The sequence below is a fragment of the Syzygium oleosum genome, unplaced genomic scaffold, assembly GCF_021117445.2.
Source record: "Syzygium oleosum isolate NSW1041296 unplaced genomic scaffold, Sole_v2.1 Sole_v2.06, whole genome shotgun sequence".
In the NCBI taxonomy this organism is placed as follows: Eukaryota; Viridiplantae; Streptophyta; class Magnoliopsida; order Myrtales; family Myrtaceae; genus Syzygium; species Syzygium oleosum.
This window is the reverse complement of record NW_026607490.1, coordinates 7,778,049-7,788,428: the sequence shown is the minus strand read 5'-3', so window position 1 is coordinate 7,788,428 and position 10,380 is coordinate 7,778,049. Positions and strand designations below refer to the sequence as shown.

Genomic DNA, 10,380 nt, shown 5'->3' with positions numbered 1-10,380 from the left:
CTTGATTCAATTGAGTCCTAAAGTTAACACCGTCAATTTTTCTAACGGAAAATGCTAACATTGCATATTTCAATCAATTTCTCTATTTTACATGGCATTTATTATTATTATTATTTAAATATTATTTAAATTTTGAGCGAAGGTGATAAGTTTTAAGATTTTTAGTGCACGTATCTCTATATTAAAATAAATATCCTTGCCTTTTTCCAGTTCTACATTTTCTTTAAAAAAAAAACATTTTAATGCTCAAATGCGAGTGGGAGAGTGTCGCTGAATGACGTGAAATATCAAATCCGCTTGCTCAATTCTGCTGCCAAGTTTCCAACTTTCTTCAAATTTTCTCTTCCGTTTTCTCGCGGATGGTGATTCGGCTTCGATTCCGCCTCGCCCTCGGGAATTTCTCCGTCGCTTTCTCGGGAAAATCTCCAGAGGACTGATCGGACAAGGCGAAGACAGCGAAGGCGAAACTTAGGCGAGTTTTAACTTCTTTTCCACTGAGTTCAGATCGCTTCTATGTGATTCGTCCTGCTACTTGAGGTAGAGCTGGTTTCGCTTTCTTTCGTTCATGGCGTTGTTAGTGCGCCGACTTGAGTCGTGTTGCGGTCGGTTGCTGATAAAGATGCATTTGAATGTCCTGCGATGCGCTTAATTTGAACCCTCCAGCCGCGAAATGCTGGACAGATATAAAGGCGATTGATGCGGATTTGTTTGAATGAGGAGTGGTGAACCCATTTGTAGTTCCTTCTATCGTTACCAAATTCTCTTCCTTTTCCGTTTTTTCTAAGTTTTCTAGCCGTGAAAATGGAGGAATGCGGGAAATTTTATGTTTGTCGAGCTGACCATTCTGAGAATTAGATCAAAGCCGTGGGTTTCAGGACTTAAAGGGAGATGATGCTGTAGCTGGTTGTCCTTGCTGGTTGGAAGCAGTGCTCCAAGTATTTGTTGGGGCAGTTGCTGGGGCTTTGGAAAAAGACATATGCTTTTCATTTGCTTTCTTGTTGTTTCCTAGTTTGTTAACTATGACAATTAGGGAGTACTCCTGGGATGCTGTCTGATTGTTTGTGAAGAATTCATGCATGCCGATGGGCTCGTTTAAATTCATTTGCATATATAGAGTAGTGTATACCGTTAAACCCTTTTTCGTTTTTTGTGTAGTTACTCCAGTAGTCAGAGTTTAACTTTGCACAGCGTAGCAGTCTTAGGCAGTGCTTAGTTAGTATGAGTTGGTGAGATGCCGCAACTTGCCGTCTCACTTTTTAGTTCCGCACGATTGGCTGAGAACCTCCTTTAAACATGCAATGCATGATGTTTGTTTCCTTTATTTGCCGTTTTTGTTGTGTTAAGATAGGAAATTTGATCACAATGTCTCTGTTGACAATGATAACTAGTTGAAATGCAGTTTTTCGACAGCCAGTTTCTGCAATGAATTTAGTAAAGTTACAAAAAAGTAAGAGCGAGACGATAGGATCCACGAAATCTTCATTGATTTTGAGAATGATCGATGTATTGTTTTTCTGTGTCTGGATGGCTCTTGTAATAGCGTTTGCCAAATTTACTGTTTCCGGCAGACTTGGATATCTAAAAAGCAGGAATTTGAACTTGCTGTCCTTGCATATGCCATCCTTCATATCAGCTTAAATGTGTATAACTCTTAATGAATGATAGTGTACAACTCCCGCTCAATGCATAAATTACATCATACACATAGGTATGTATAAAAACCAGCTGCAAGAATTGGCTCAGAGAAGCTGCTTCAACTTGCCATCTTATTCTTGCATCCGGGAGGGACCTGATCATGCCCCTCGATTTAAAGCTACAGTCAACTTCAATGGAGAGACTTTTGAAAGTCCTACTTTCTGCTCTACGCTAAGGCAAGCAGAACATTCAGCAGCTGAGGTAGCTCTAACCGCACTTGCTACAAAGGGTCCATCTAGAGCATTGGCTGCAAAAGTTTTGGTATGTATTAAACGGAAGATTTAGTGTCTGTCTTAAGTTACATTATTTTACTCTCTTCATCTGGAACCTTAATCAAATGAACTACTTCGATTTGGCTATTTCTCGAACACTTCATGCGGTTAAACAGACTAAATACACTAGTAAATTGTTTGCTCTAGATATGCCTGTATCATTATCATATGGGTTTGCTGCGCAGGATGAAACTGGAGTTTACAAGAATTTGCTTCAGGAGACAGCTCACAGAGCTGGTTTGAACCTGCCTGCTTATTCTACTATTCGATCTGGACCAGGCCATGTTCCTAGTTTCTCTTGTACAGTTGAGCTAGCTGGAAAGAGCTTTACTGGGCAACCAGCTAGAACAAAGAAACAAGCTCAGAAAAATGCTGCCATGGCTGCTTGGTCTGCCTTGAGAAAAAGTAAGCGATTCTTCTCATGTACCCTTTTTTCTCCCTTCGTGTCCTTCCTACCCTTTTGTCTGTCTATTCTTGCTTTTGGAGTAGAAGTTGGGATTTAGCCTGTCATAAGTTCAATTTTCAGGGACCTCCGATGATGAGCACTAGTAGAATGCCTATGAAATTTTGCTTAATAGCTAACTTTTATAACCCGGTGCAGTGTCTCGGGAGTCAATGTCTTCCTGTTCTTCGTCTGCTCCGCTGGATTCTAAAGCTAGTGAAGAACAGGAACAGGTTATCGTTGCTCGTTTCCTGTCGAGTTTACCACCATCAGAGTCAGAGTCGAAAGAAGTGCAAAAAAGACAAATAAGATCAGTCAAATCCAATGTACGCAGCCCATATTCAAGAAGCTTCTGTCCTTTGCAGTATCAAAATTGGGCATACTCAAGTTTTCCGCATCAGATGGTAATGTGTCATATGTGGGAGCAAGAGAAGCTTTTTCAACAGCAGCTTCACTTAGTGAGGCTTCCCATTCCTTCTACTATATCATCGCCTCAGATTCTTCCCAACGTGCAATCTGTGATTAACCCAGACAGCTGCCAGCATTTTCCAGCGAGGCAGTTTTGTTCTCCTGTCTTGGGGCCCAGAATTGCAATTGCCACATCGGTCCCATCATTTTGTTTCTCAAACCAAGTGATTCCTGATTCAATGAGTAGCAGACCCAGATTGACCATTCAAGAGATTCAGGAGGAGCAAGTCGAAGAATCATCGGGCTTTCCGACAACTGTAACTTCAGATTCACTTGTTCTTAGAAGCAGCGGAAGTGAGTTAAGAATATCGGGGCAGGATCATTGGAATGTCATAGAGAAAGCTCGGTTGCAAACTAAGGATACATTTAATTCTTCTCCCCTACATCACGGACGTCAGTATCCTCCAAGAGCAAGTTTAGTTAGATGCTTGAGTCCACCTTCTGCAGTGGAATCCACAATGAATCGATCAAGTGGCAGTGTACCTGTAGTACATTACAGACCGCAAAATTTGGCTCCCCATAAGCATGCTCCTCCAAGAATGAGAACGGGAGCTAATTCATATTCGGCTAGGCCAAAACCCACAGGACGCAATGTTGAAGCATTGCGTCCTCGTTTCTTGGCACCCCCTGTTCGAATCCGTTCTGTTGTACCAGTGTGTTCAGCTTCACCATCAGGAAGAACGCCGATTTCCAGGCCAGACGATGGGTCAAATGTCTCCGGAAATCGAACGGCAGAGCCGGAAGAGGTGGTGAGTTTGGAGCTAGGCAGACTCCAATTATGAGAAGGAAACAGATTCTAAAGCGAACATATAAATTCTTCCTTCTAATAGCTTTTCTCTTAGGAGCATTCATGCTTCTTGTAAGTTGTTAAAATAAATCTTGTAATGTTGTCTCCTCTATGGGAACGCAAAAATCTTATGACTGCAAAGTCCGAGGAAATTATCCCTCTTTTCTCCCATTACATCAAATGTCTATAGTATTTAATCACGAATATCTAAATGCAAAAAAGTGCAAAGTCAACAAAAATGTGATGGATAATGATACAAATAGTTTTTGAACTTTGGCCCAATGTGTAATGTGTTCTCCAAGCTTTTAATTTATTCAATATGGTCTCTGAACTAAAATTCGATATGTAATCTCATTTACATATCAATGGGAGTCTGATTATTTTGATAAATCAATTCCATAAATCCATTTTAGCATCTCTAGTATATTACTAAGTTTCTTATGCCCTAAATTATTCAATGATAGCAAATATCAAGTTTCTCATTGGTACATGAAATTGCTGCATTTAGAATATACGAATCGCAATTCTTTGCACTTTGTCACGGATCATACAATAATCTCTTGAGCTCAATTGGCGACTTCTTTAACCAAAATTATGTCACTGTGACTACGTAAAGACAATCATTAATGCCAAACATATGTTTTAGATTAGTCATTTTGAATGGAAGACCGGGGGTTTGGAGAGATTGACGACAATGAAAATCAGTATACAGCATATGGGAAAGGTATGTCCGTGCCTGACAAATTGTGTCATTGAGCTAATCATATGATGATTATACTTATGCATCTGGATACGAGACGCACTATATTCGCAAAAATGACAGATTCAATAATATTTGGTTCCAAAAAGAAAATTTTAAGTACCATGACTATCCATTCTGTGGGCCTGGCATAGAATGTACAAAAAGCACATATGCTGATCTATGGGCTTCGCATAATTACTCCTTGCAATTGCCTCTGAAATGTTCTTACCAAACCTTTCACTTTGTTAAAAAAATTTAAAATGGAGAGACAAGAAAAGAATAGAACCAAAGAAAAATTATGCTTCCGAGTCAAATAGCATTATAGTTTTGGACCATTCCCTGCCTGTAAATTTACTTGTCTCCCCTAAAGCATACATAACTAGATGTCTCCCAATTGTTATGTACTTGTTAAAAGCATCGTTTGTTATTGTAAAACATATATGTTCTTACTCTACACTCTTGAAAATACATGTTCGTATGCATAATACACATCTTTTGGATTTTCTCTAAATTTTGGTGGTTTAGTTTTGAGCTTATAAAATACAAGACCCAAAATTTAAAAATACACTAAAATGTTTTTGGCTTGCTTAAATTTGATTTATTTTACTTTTTTCCTCCTTTGCCCTTTTTCTTCTTCATTCAATTTTGTGGGATGTCCCTAGCTTGCTCGGGGATGGAAGCGGGATGGGTTTGGGACAAACCTCGTCCCCAGACCATCTCGTCAATATTTTTATCATTTCTCAATCACATTTCAAATCCGTTATAAATTCTAACATGAAATCTTTATCTATCTCATTAAAGTTGTCAGACCCTATTGGCTACCCGCACACTCACCATTTTCCTACCTTAGTACGCACGTATCTTACACTCAATACATGACAAAACATGTCAAGTTTGCAAGCACAGCCATTAATTCAAAAATTCATCCATTCCAAATCTCCAATTTGAATACTAGCAGAATGAAAGATATAACATTAAAAAAAATTCGAGATCAATAATCATAAAAATCTGAAATCTAGCAATATTAGAATGAGAAATTAGGCTTTCAACAGTAATCGTTACCGAAAATGTTAAACTATAGTTAATTTTCTTTAGGGGTTGATGAAATTGTATAAGAAACATTAAGAATTTTAATAGAGCAAGAGTAGTTCGATAAATAATCTAGAGAGTTTAGAGGTGTATCTATTTCATGGAAAATGAATGATTTGAAAAATATTTTCTTAAAATACATCTAAGAATGAACGGAAAAAAAATTAACTATCTACGAAATTGTTTACGCATAAATTGTTGTCTAATTATTTTAAGAGATATAAGCAATCAAATTAAAGAAAAGACTTTTCAAATCATTTATTTCTCGTAAAACAAACGGAGCTCATACTTTCAATTTACTTGTAAAATAAATTTTAAAATATGTTCCAAACTCTTATGGTTAAAAAGATTATGTAAATTTGCTAAATTACTAAACACCAGAAAAATAAGGTCACATTTCCCAGACCAGAGAAAAAACGGTGAGTCGTACCACGTCTATAAATATTTGGGCACGCCACGCTTAAACCCTAGACCCTTCTCGTCTTCTCCTGCTGGGCGTCTGCTTCTTCTTCTTAGGCGACGCAGCTCCGGGTACTCTCCAACTTCTCCGTGCTCTGCGAAACCCTAAAAGCTCCTCTCTTTGCACCGCGTTCTTTGCCCATTTGCGTGTTCAAGCTCCGCTGCTGAGCAATACTGTCGGTATACGTTAGGATTCTATGTGGGCAAACTTTGTAATGCGTGTTGTTTTGGCTCTTGAGCAGCAAAGGGTCGATTTTTAGCCCTTTTCTTTGGTTGACTGGGCTGCTACTTCTGATTTGCTAGCTAGTGTGCGCATAGGGATGAGCATGCATGTGTCGGTGATCGAATATGTGTTGTGATTGATTTGTGGGTCTGTCGGGTGGTTGCTGTTGAGATGAGTTGTTTGGCCGTTCTGTGGAATCTTGTTTTGGATGAGTTGCCTGAGCAAATCGATGGCTCTGTTTTTTCAGGTGGTCTTTGGGTCCGGCATTTGGGTTTAAAATGCTCGTGTTGTTCGAGACGCCGGCGGGCTTTGCCCTGTTCAAAGTGTTGGATGAAGGGAAGCTCTCGAAGGTCGAGGTGATTTGTTGCTTCGTGTTTACTCGGTTGCTGTTCTCTACTGATTATAACGCGTGATTTTCGGTGCGAGCTTGAATTGAGGATTTGGGCTTTGTGATAATTTCGAAAGTCATACATGACTCAAGCCCTATCTTTTATTTGTTGATTTCTCTAATGGAGATTGTACGAGTTAATGTCCTTCCATCTTGCTAAGTTTCCTGTTTTTACTGTTGCCAGGACTTGTGGAAGGATTTCTCATCTGCTGAATCTGCTAGAAAGGTGCCCTCTCTGTCTCCGTTGTCACTTTGCCAGGAACATAAATGATACACGTAGTTAGTGGGTTTATTTTCATTGATAGTCCGTTGATTGCAAACGAGTATTTGATCACTAGGGCTTTCAGGGTCTGATTAATTCGATTGGTAGTCTCGCCAAAATTGTTGCCTTGCTTCATTGCAGCTTTCACAATGGACCTGACAATTGTTTTCTCTGTGGCTATCAGGTTGTTAAGCTGAAAGCTTTTTCAAAGTTTGAAAATACGGCAGAAGCTCTATCAGCTGCAACCTGTTTGATTGAGAGCAAACCTTACAAAGGTCTTCGTAAATTCTTACGTGCTCACTGTGATGGGGAAAATTTGGCTGTGGCTGATTCAAAGCTTGGAAATGCTATTAAAGAGAAGTTGGTATGCAGATGCTTTGATGCTTAGTGTGATCCTGTTACCGTTGTTAGCTTGTTTCCTTTTGTTTTTCCTAAAACCCGAGAGATTATTTCCTTGCAGCAAATTGAATGTGTCCACAATAATGCTGTTATGGAGTTGATGCGAGGTGTGAGGAGTCAGCTGACTGAACTCATTTCGGGTCTAGCTGTCCAGGATCTGGCTCCAATGAGTCTGGGTTTATCTCATAGCCTGTCTAGATACAAGCTGAAGTTTAGTGCTGATAAGGTGTGTTTTTTTTTACTAATTCGTATACTTGTGTTGGATTAACTATGGTTCTTGATGTTTCTTGATCTGTGACAAACTCATCTATTGACCATCATTGTCGCATGGTCTTTGCTTTATCTGGTTATGGCTGGTTTTGACTTATCAAAAAAAATTGTCGTAAGGATAATGAAGATTTCATTTTTTTTTTGGTTATGGCTAGTCTTGATATATGGAAAAAAATTGTATGTTAGGATATTGAAAATTTCATTTGATTTTTTTATCTGAATCACTTATTAGATGGTCTTTGATGAAATGAGAATTGGCTTTTTTGGTTAGGTGGCTATATATTGTTATTTGAGGTCCCATAGATTGCCATGGAACGATCGGAGAAGTGCACTTAATCGCCAACTTTCTAAACTTAATTGTTTATTCGTCTGTTTAGGAAAGATGTTGAACTCAAAGCTATGATCTATCAGTAGTCCCGTTTCGTCCTTTGAACTGAAATAGATGTTTATGCTGGAGCTCTCTAATTACATAGGTTGTCTTGTTTAGGTGGACACTATGATCATTCAGGCCATTGGCTTACTTGACGATCTTGATAAAGAGCTGAATACTTATGCGATGAGGGTCCGAGAGTGGTATGGATGGCATTTTCCGGAGCTTGGTAAGATTATCCAGGATAACATACTATATGCCAAGACCGTGAAGCTGATGGGCGACCGCACTAATGCTTCAAAGCTAGACTTTTCTGGGGTATGACTTCCTATGAAATGGTGATGGTGATTTTTATTGGGCATATAAATCTGAGGACCAGATATCCAGACTATTAGAAGAAGCTTGTAGTCGTGATAAATTTTTGTCCTTTAATTTTTTGGCATCGATTGGGACTCGTGTTCCATCAGATGTATATGTTTTAGACATGATGTTGCAAGTAGGAATCAGAATAGAGGCTATCAAATGAATGAGCTGGAACTGTGAGTCATAGTTATGATATTCTGACCGGGGAATGTGCTGATTATTTTGCTTGATATTCTGCAGATATTGCCTGAAGAGGTTGAGACAGAGTTAAAAGCGGCATCTGAGATTTCAATGGGCACTGAAGTCAGTGAACTTGATTTGTTAAACATAAAAGAACTGTGCGACCAAGTCTTGTCTCTCTCCGAGTATAGAGGTCAGCTCTATGATTATTTGAAGAGTAGAATGAACACCATTGCGCCCAATTTGACTGCCATGGTCGGAGAGCTTGTCGGGGCCCGTCTGATTGCGCACGGCGGCAGCTTGTTAAACCTTGCAAAGCAGCCTGGTAGCACCGTCCAAATCTTGGGCGCTGAGAAGGCTCTTTTCAGAGCATTGAAGACAAAACATGCTACTCCTAAGTATGGGCTGATTTACCATGCATCATTGATTGGCCAGGCTGCACCGAAATTGAAGGGAAAAATTTCTCGTTCACTTGCTGCGAAAACCGCCTTGGCTATTAGATACGATGCTCTTGGAGACACTGAAGATAACTCCATGGGTCTTGAAAATCGGGCCAAGGTACTTATTTCAATTTCTCTACTTGCTATCTTTTGTCACAGGGGAAACATGCTTTTATTGTTCAATGGCTCAACCACCACCCAGACACATAAGTACACACACACACACAGAGCGGAGTGGAGAGAATTTGCTTTGCTGATGTATGTCTGCTTGTAGCTTGAAGCAAGGTTGAGGAATCTCGAGGGCAGAGAATTGGGTCGTTCTGCGGGCTCTGCAAAGGGCAAGCCTAAGATAGAAGTCTATGACAAGGACCGAAAGAAGGGCGCTGGGGCCTTGATAACTGCTGCTAAGGTACGCTTTCATTTTATACCATTCTCTTGTTTCGGATCTTGAGGGTAGATTCATTTGACTCACGAGTGACTGTCAATGGGGGACGCACCTATATTGTCAAGCTGAATGTCAACATCAGCTTGCCATCAAGTGAAGCCTCGGATTTTCGTAATGTTGTATTTTTTTTCTGCACTGCCTTTTGTTGCAAATGGATAATAATACCTGTATTTTTTTTATTGTAGACATACAATCCTTCCGCCGATTCTACTCTTGGGCAAACTTTGATTAATGCCGCTGGGAATGGTGAAGAAATGGAGAAAAAGAAGAGAAGAACCGAAAGTGTACCATCTCTAATGGCAGAAGTCACCGAAGAGCCTCCAACTGGGGAAGGGAAGAAAGAGAAAAAGAAGAAGAAGAAGAAGAAGAAAGCTGATGAAGAAGAGACGACAATGCTAGTGGGCGCAAATGGTTCTGCAGAAGCTGATGGCGATGCCCCAGCGAAAAAAGACAAGAAAAAGAAAAAAAAGAAAGATGCGGCCGAGGAGTCCGGGTTGCAGTCTGATGGGAATGCTGTCGAAGAAGAAACGAAGAAGAAGAAGAAGAGAAAGCATGCTGAACAAGATGAAGAAGATAGTGAACAACCTAGCAAGAGGAAAGAAAAAAAGAAGAAAAAGAGAAGCGAGGACTGAGAATCTGTACCCGTAGTTGCTGCAGCTACCCATGAACGAATTTTGAATTTATTTCTGCGCTGAAACGATTGCTTTTTGTAAAATGTGGTTTTGTTAGGCCCTCTTTCTGATGTGTTTTATTGCAGTAAATTTCTTTTGCTGCTGATGAGAAATGGTCGCACTTTTTTCTGTCAGCATGTATTGACGTAGTATTCATGAGTCTCAACTTCATATCATCGGTCGGGTTAGTTTGTTTGGGGACTTTTGGAATGGCAACAAGGGAACACAGATGCTTCTAACAATGCCTTTGAGCTTTTGTCTGGATTAGTAGCACATGCCCTTCCATTTGCATTTGCAAATCATATCTCGGGTAATCCATGCTCAATACGGTTCGATGTAACAAGTGACCATTGCAGGTCAAATTGAAATTTATTTCTACTTGCGTCCAAATTCTAACGTGGGCATATATAAAATT

At 39.8% G+C, this 10,380-nt stretch overlaps 2 protein-coding genes across 5 annotated transcripts; both read left to right on the top strand.

The window, feature by feature from the left end:
- The first annotated feature begins 400 nt into the window (after positions 1-400).
- LOC115686014 (double-stranded RNA-binding protein 3-like) lies at positions 401-3,835 on the top strand. Of its 2 annotated transcripts, XM_030611188.2 has the most exons (4): positions 401-537; positions 1,709-1,956; positions 2,153-2,372; positions 2,569-3,835. In XM_030611188.2, exons 2-4 carry the CDS (start codon positions 1,711-1,713, stop codon positions 3,657-3,659), a joined length of 1,557 nt encoding a protein of 518 aa, XP_030467048.1. In that variant the 5' UTR covers positions 401-537; positions 1,709-1,710; the 3' UTR covers positions 3,660-3,835. The 2 variants fall into 2 exon arrangements, with proteins under 2 accessions (XP_030467048.1, XP_030467045.1); XM_030611185.2 differs by lacking the exon at positions 401-537 and having other exon boundaries at positions 556-1,956.
- Positions 3,836-5,931: 2,096 nt separating this feature from the next.
- On the top strand, positions 5,932-10,078 carry LOC115686000 (probable nucleolar protein 5-1). Of its 3 annotated transcripts, none has more exons than XM_030611169.2 (9): positions 5,932-6,026; positions 6,425-6,533; positions 6,750-6,791; positions 7,012-7,191; positions 7,288-7,452; positions 7,984-8,184; positions 8,470-8,967; positions 9,124-9,258; positions 9,480-10,078. In XM_030611169.2, the coding sequence occupies exons 2-9, from the start codon at positions 6,456-6,458 to the stop codon at positions 9,924-9,926; spliced, it is 1,746 nt and encodes a 581-aa protein (XP_030467029.1). In that variant the 5' UTR covers positions 5,932-6,026; positions 6,425-6,455; the 3' UTR covers positions 9,927-10,078. The 3 variants fall into 3 exon arrangements, with proteins under 3 accessions (XP_030467029.1, XP_056168578.1, XP_030467028.1); XM_056312603.1 differs by having other exon boundaries at positions 6,005-6,130; XM_030611168.2 differs by lacking the exon at positions 5,932-6,026 and adding an exon at positions 6,110-6,134.
- Positions 10,079-10,380: the final 302 nt, after the last annotated feature.

Coding starts and splice junctions, on each gene's coding strand:
- LOC115686000 (XM_030611169.2), top strand. CDS start 6,456: ATGCTCGTGTTGTTCGAGACGCCGGCGGGCTTTGCCCTGTTCAAAGTG. Junction 6,792..7,011: donor CTGCTGAATCTGCTAGAAAG/GTGCCCTCTCTG, acceptor TGTGGCTATCAG/GTTGTTAAGCTGAAAGCTTT. Junction 7,453..7,983: donor TGAAGTTTAGTGCTGATAAG/GTGTGTTTTTTT, acceptor TGTCTTGTTTAG/GTGGACACTATGATCATTCA.
- LOC115686014 (XM_030611188.2), top strand. CDS start 1,711: ATGTATAAAAACCAGCTGCAAGAATTGGCTCAGAGAAGCTGCTTCAAC. Junction 1,957..2,152: donor CATTGGCTGCAAAAGTTTTG/GTATGTATTAAA, acceptor TTTGCTGCGCAG/GATGAAACTGGAGTTTACAA. Junction 2,373..2,568: donor TTGGTCTGCCTTGAGAAAAA/GTAAGCGATTCT, acceptor AACCCGGTGCAG/TGTCTCGGGAGTCAATGTCT.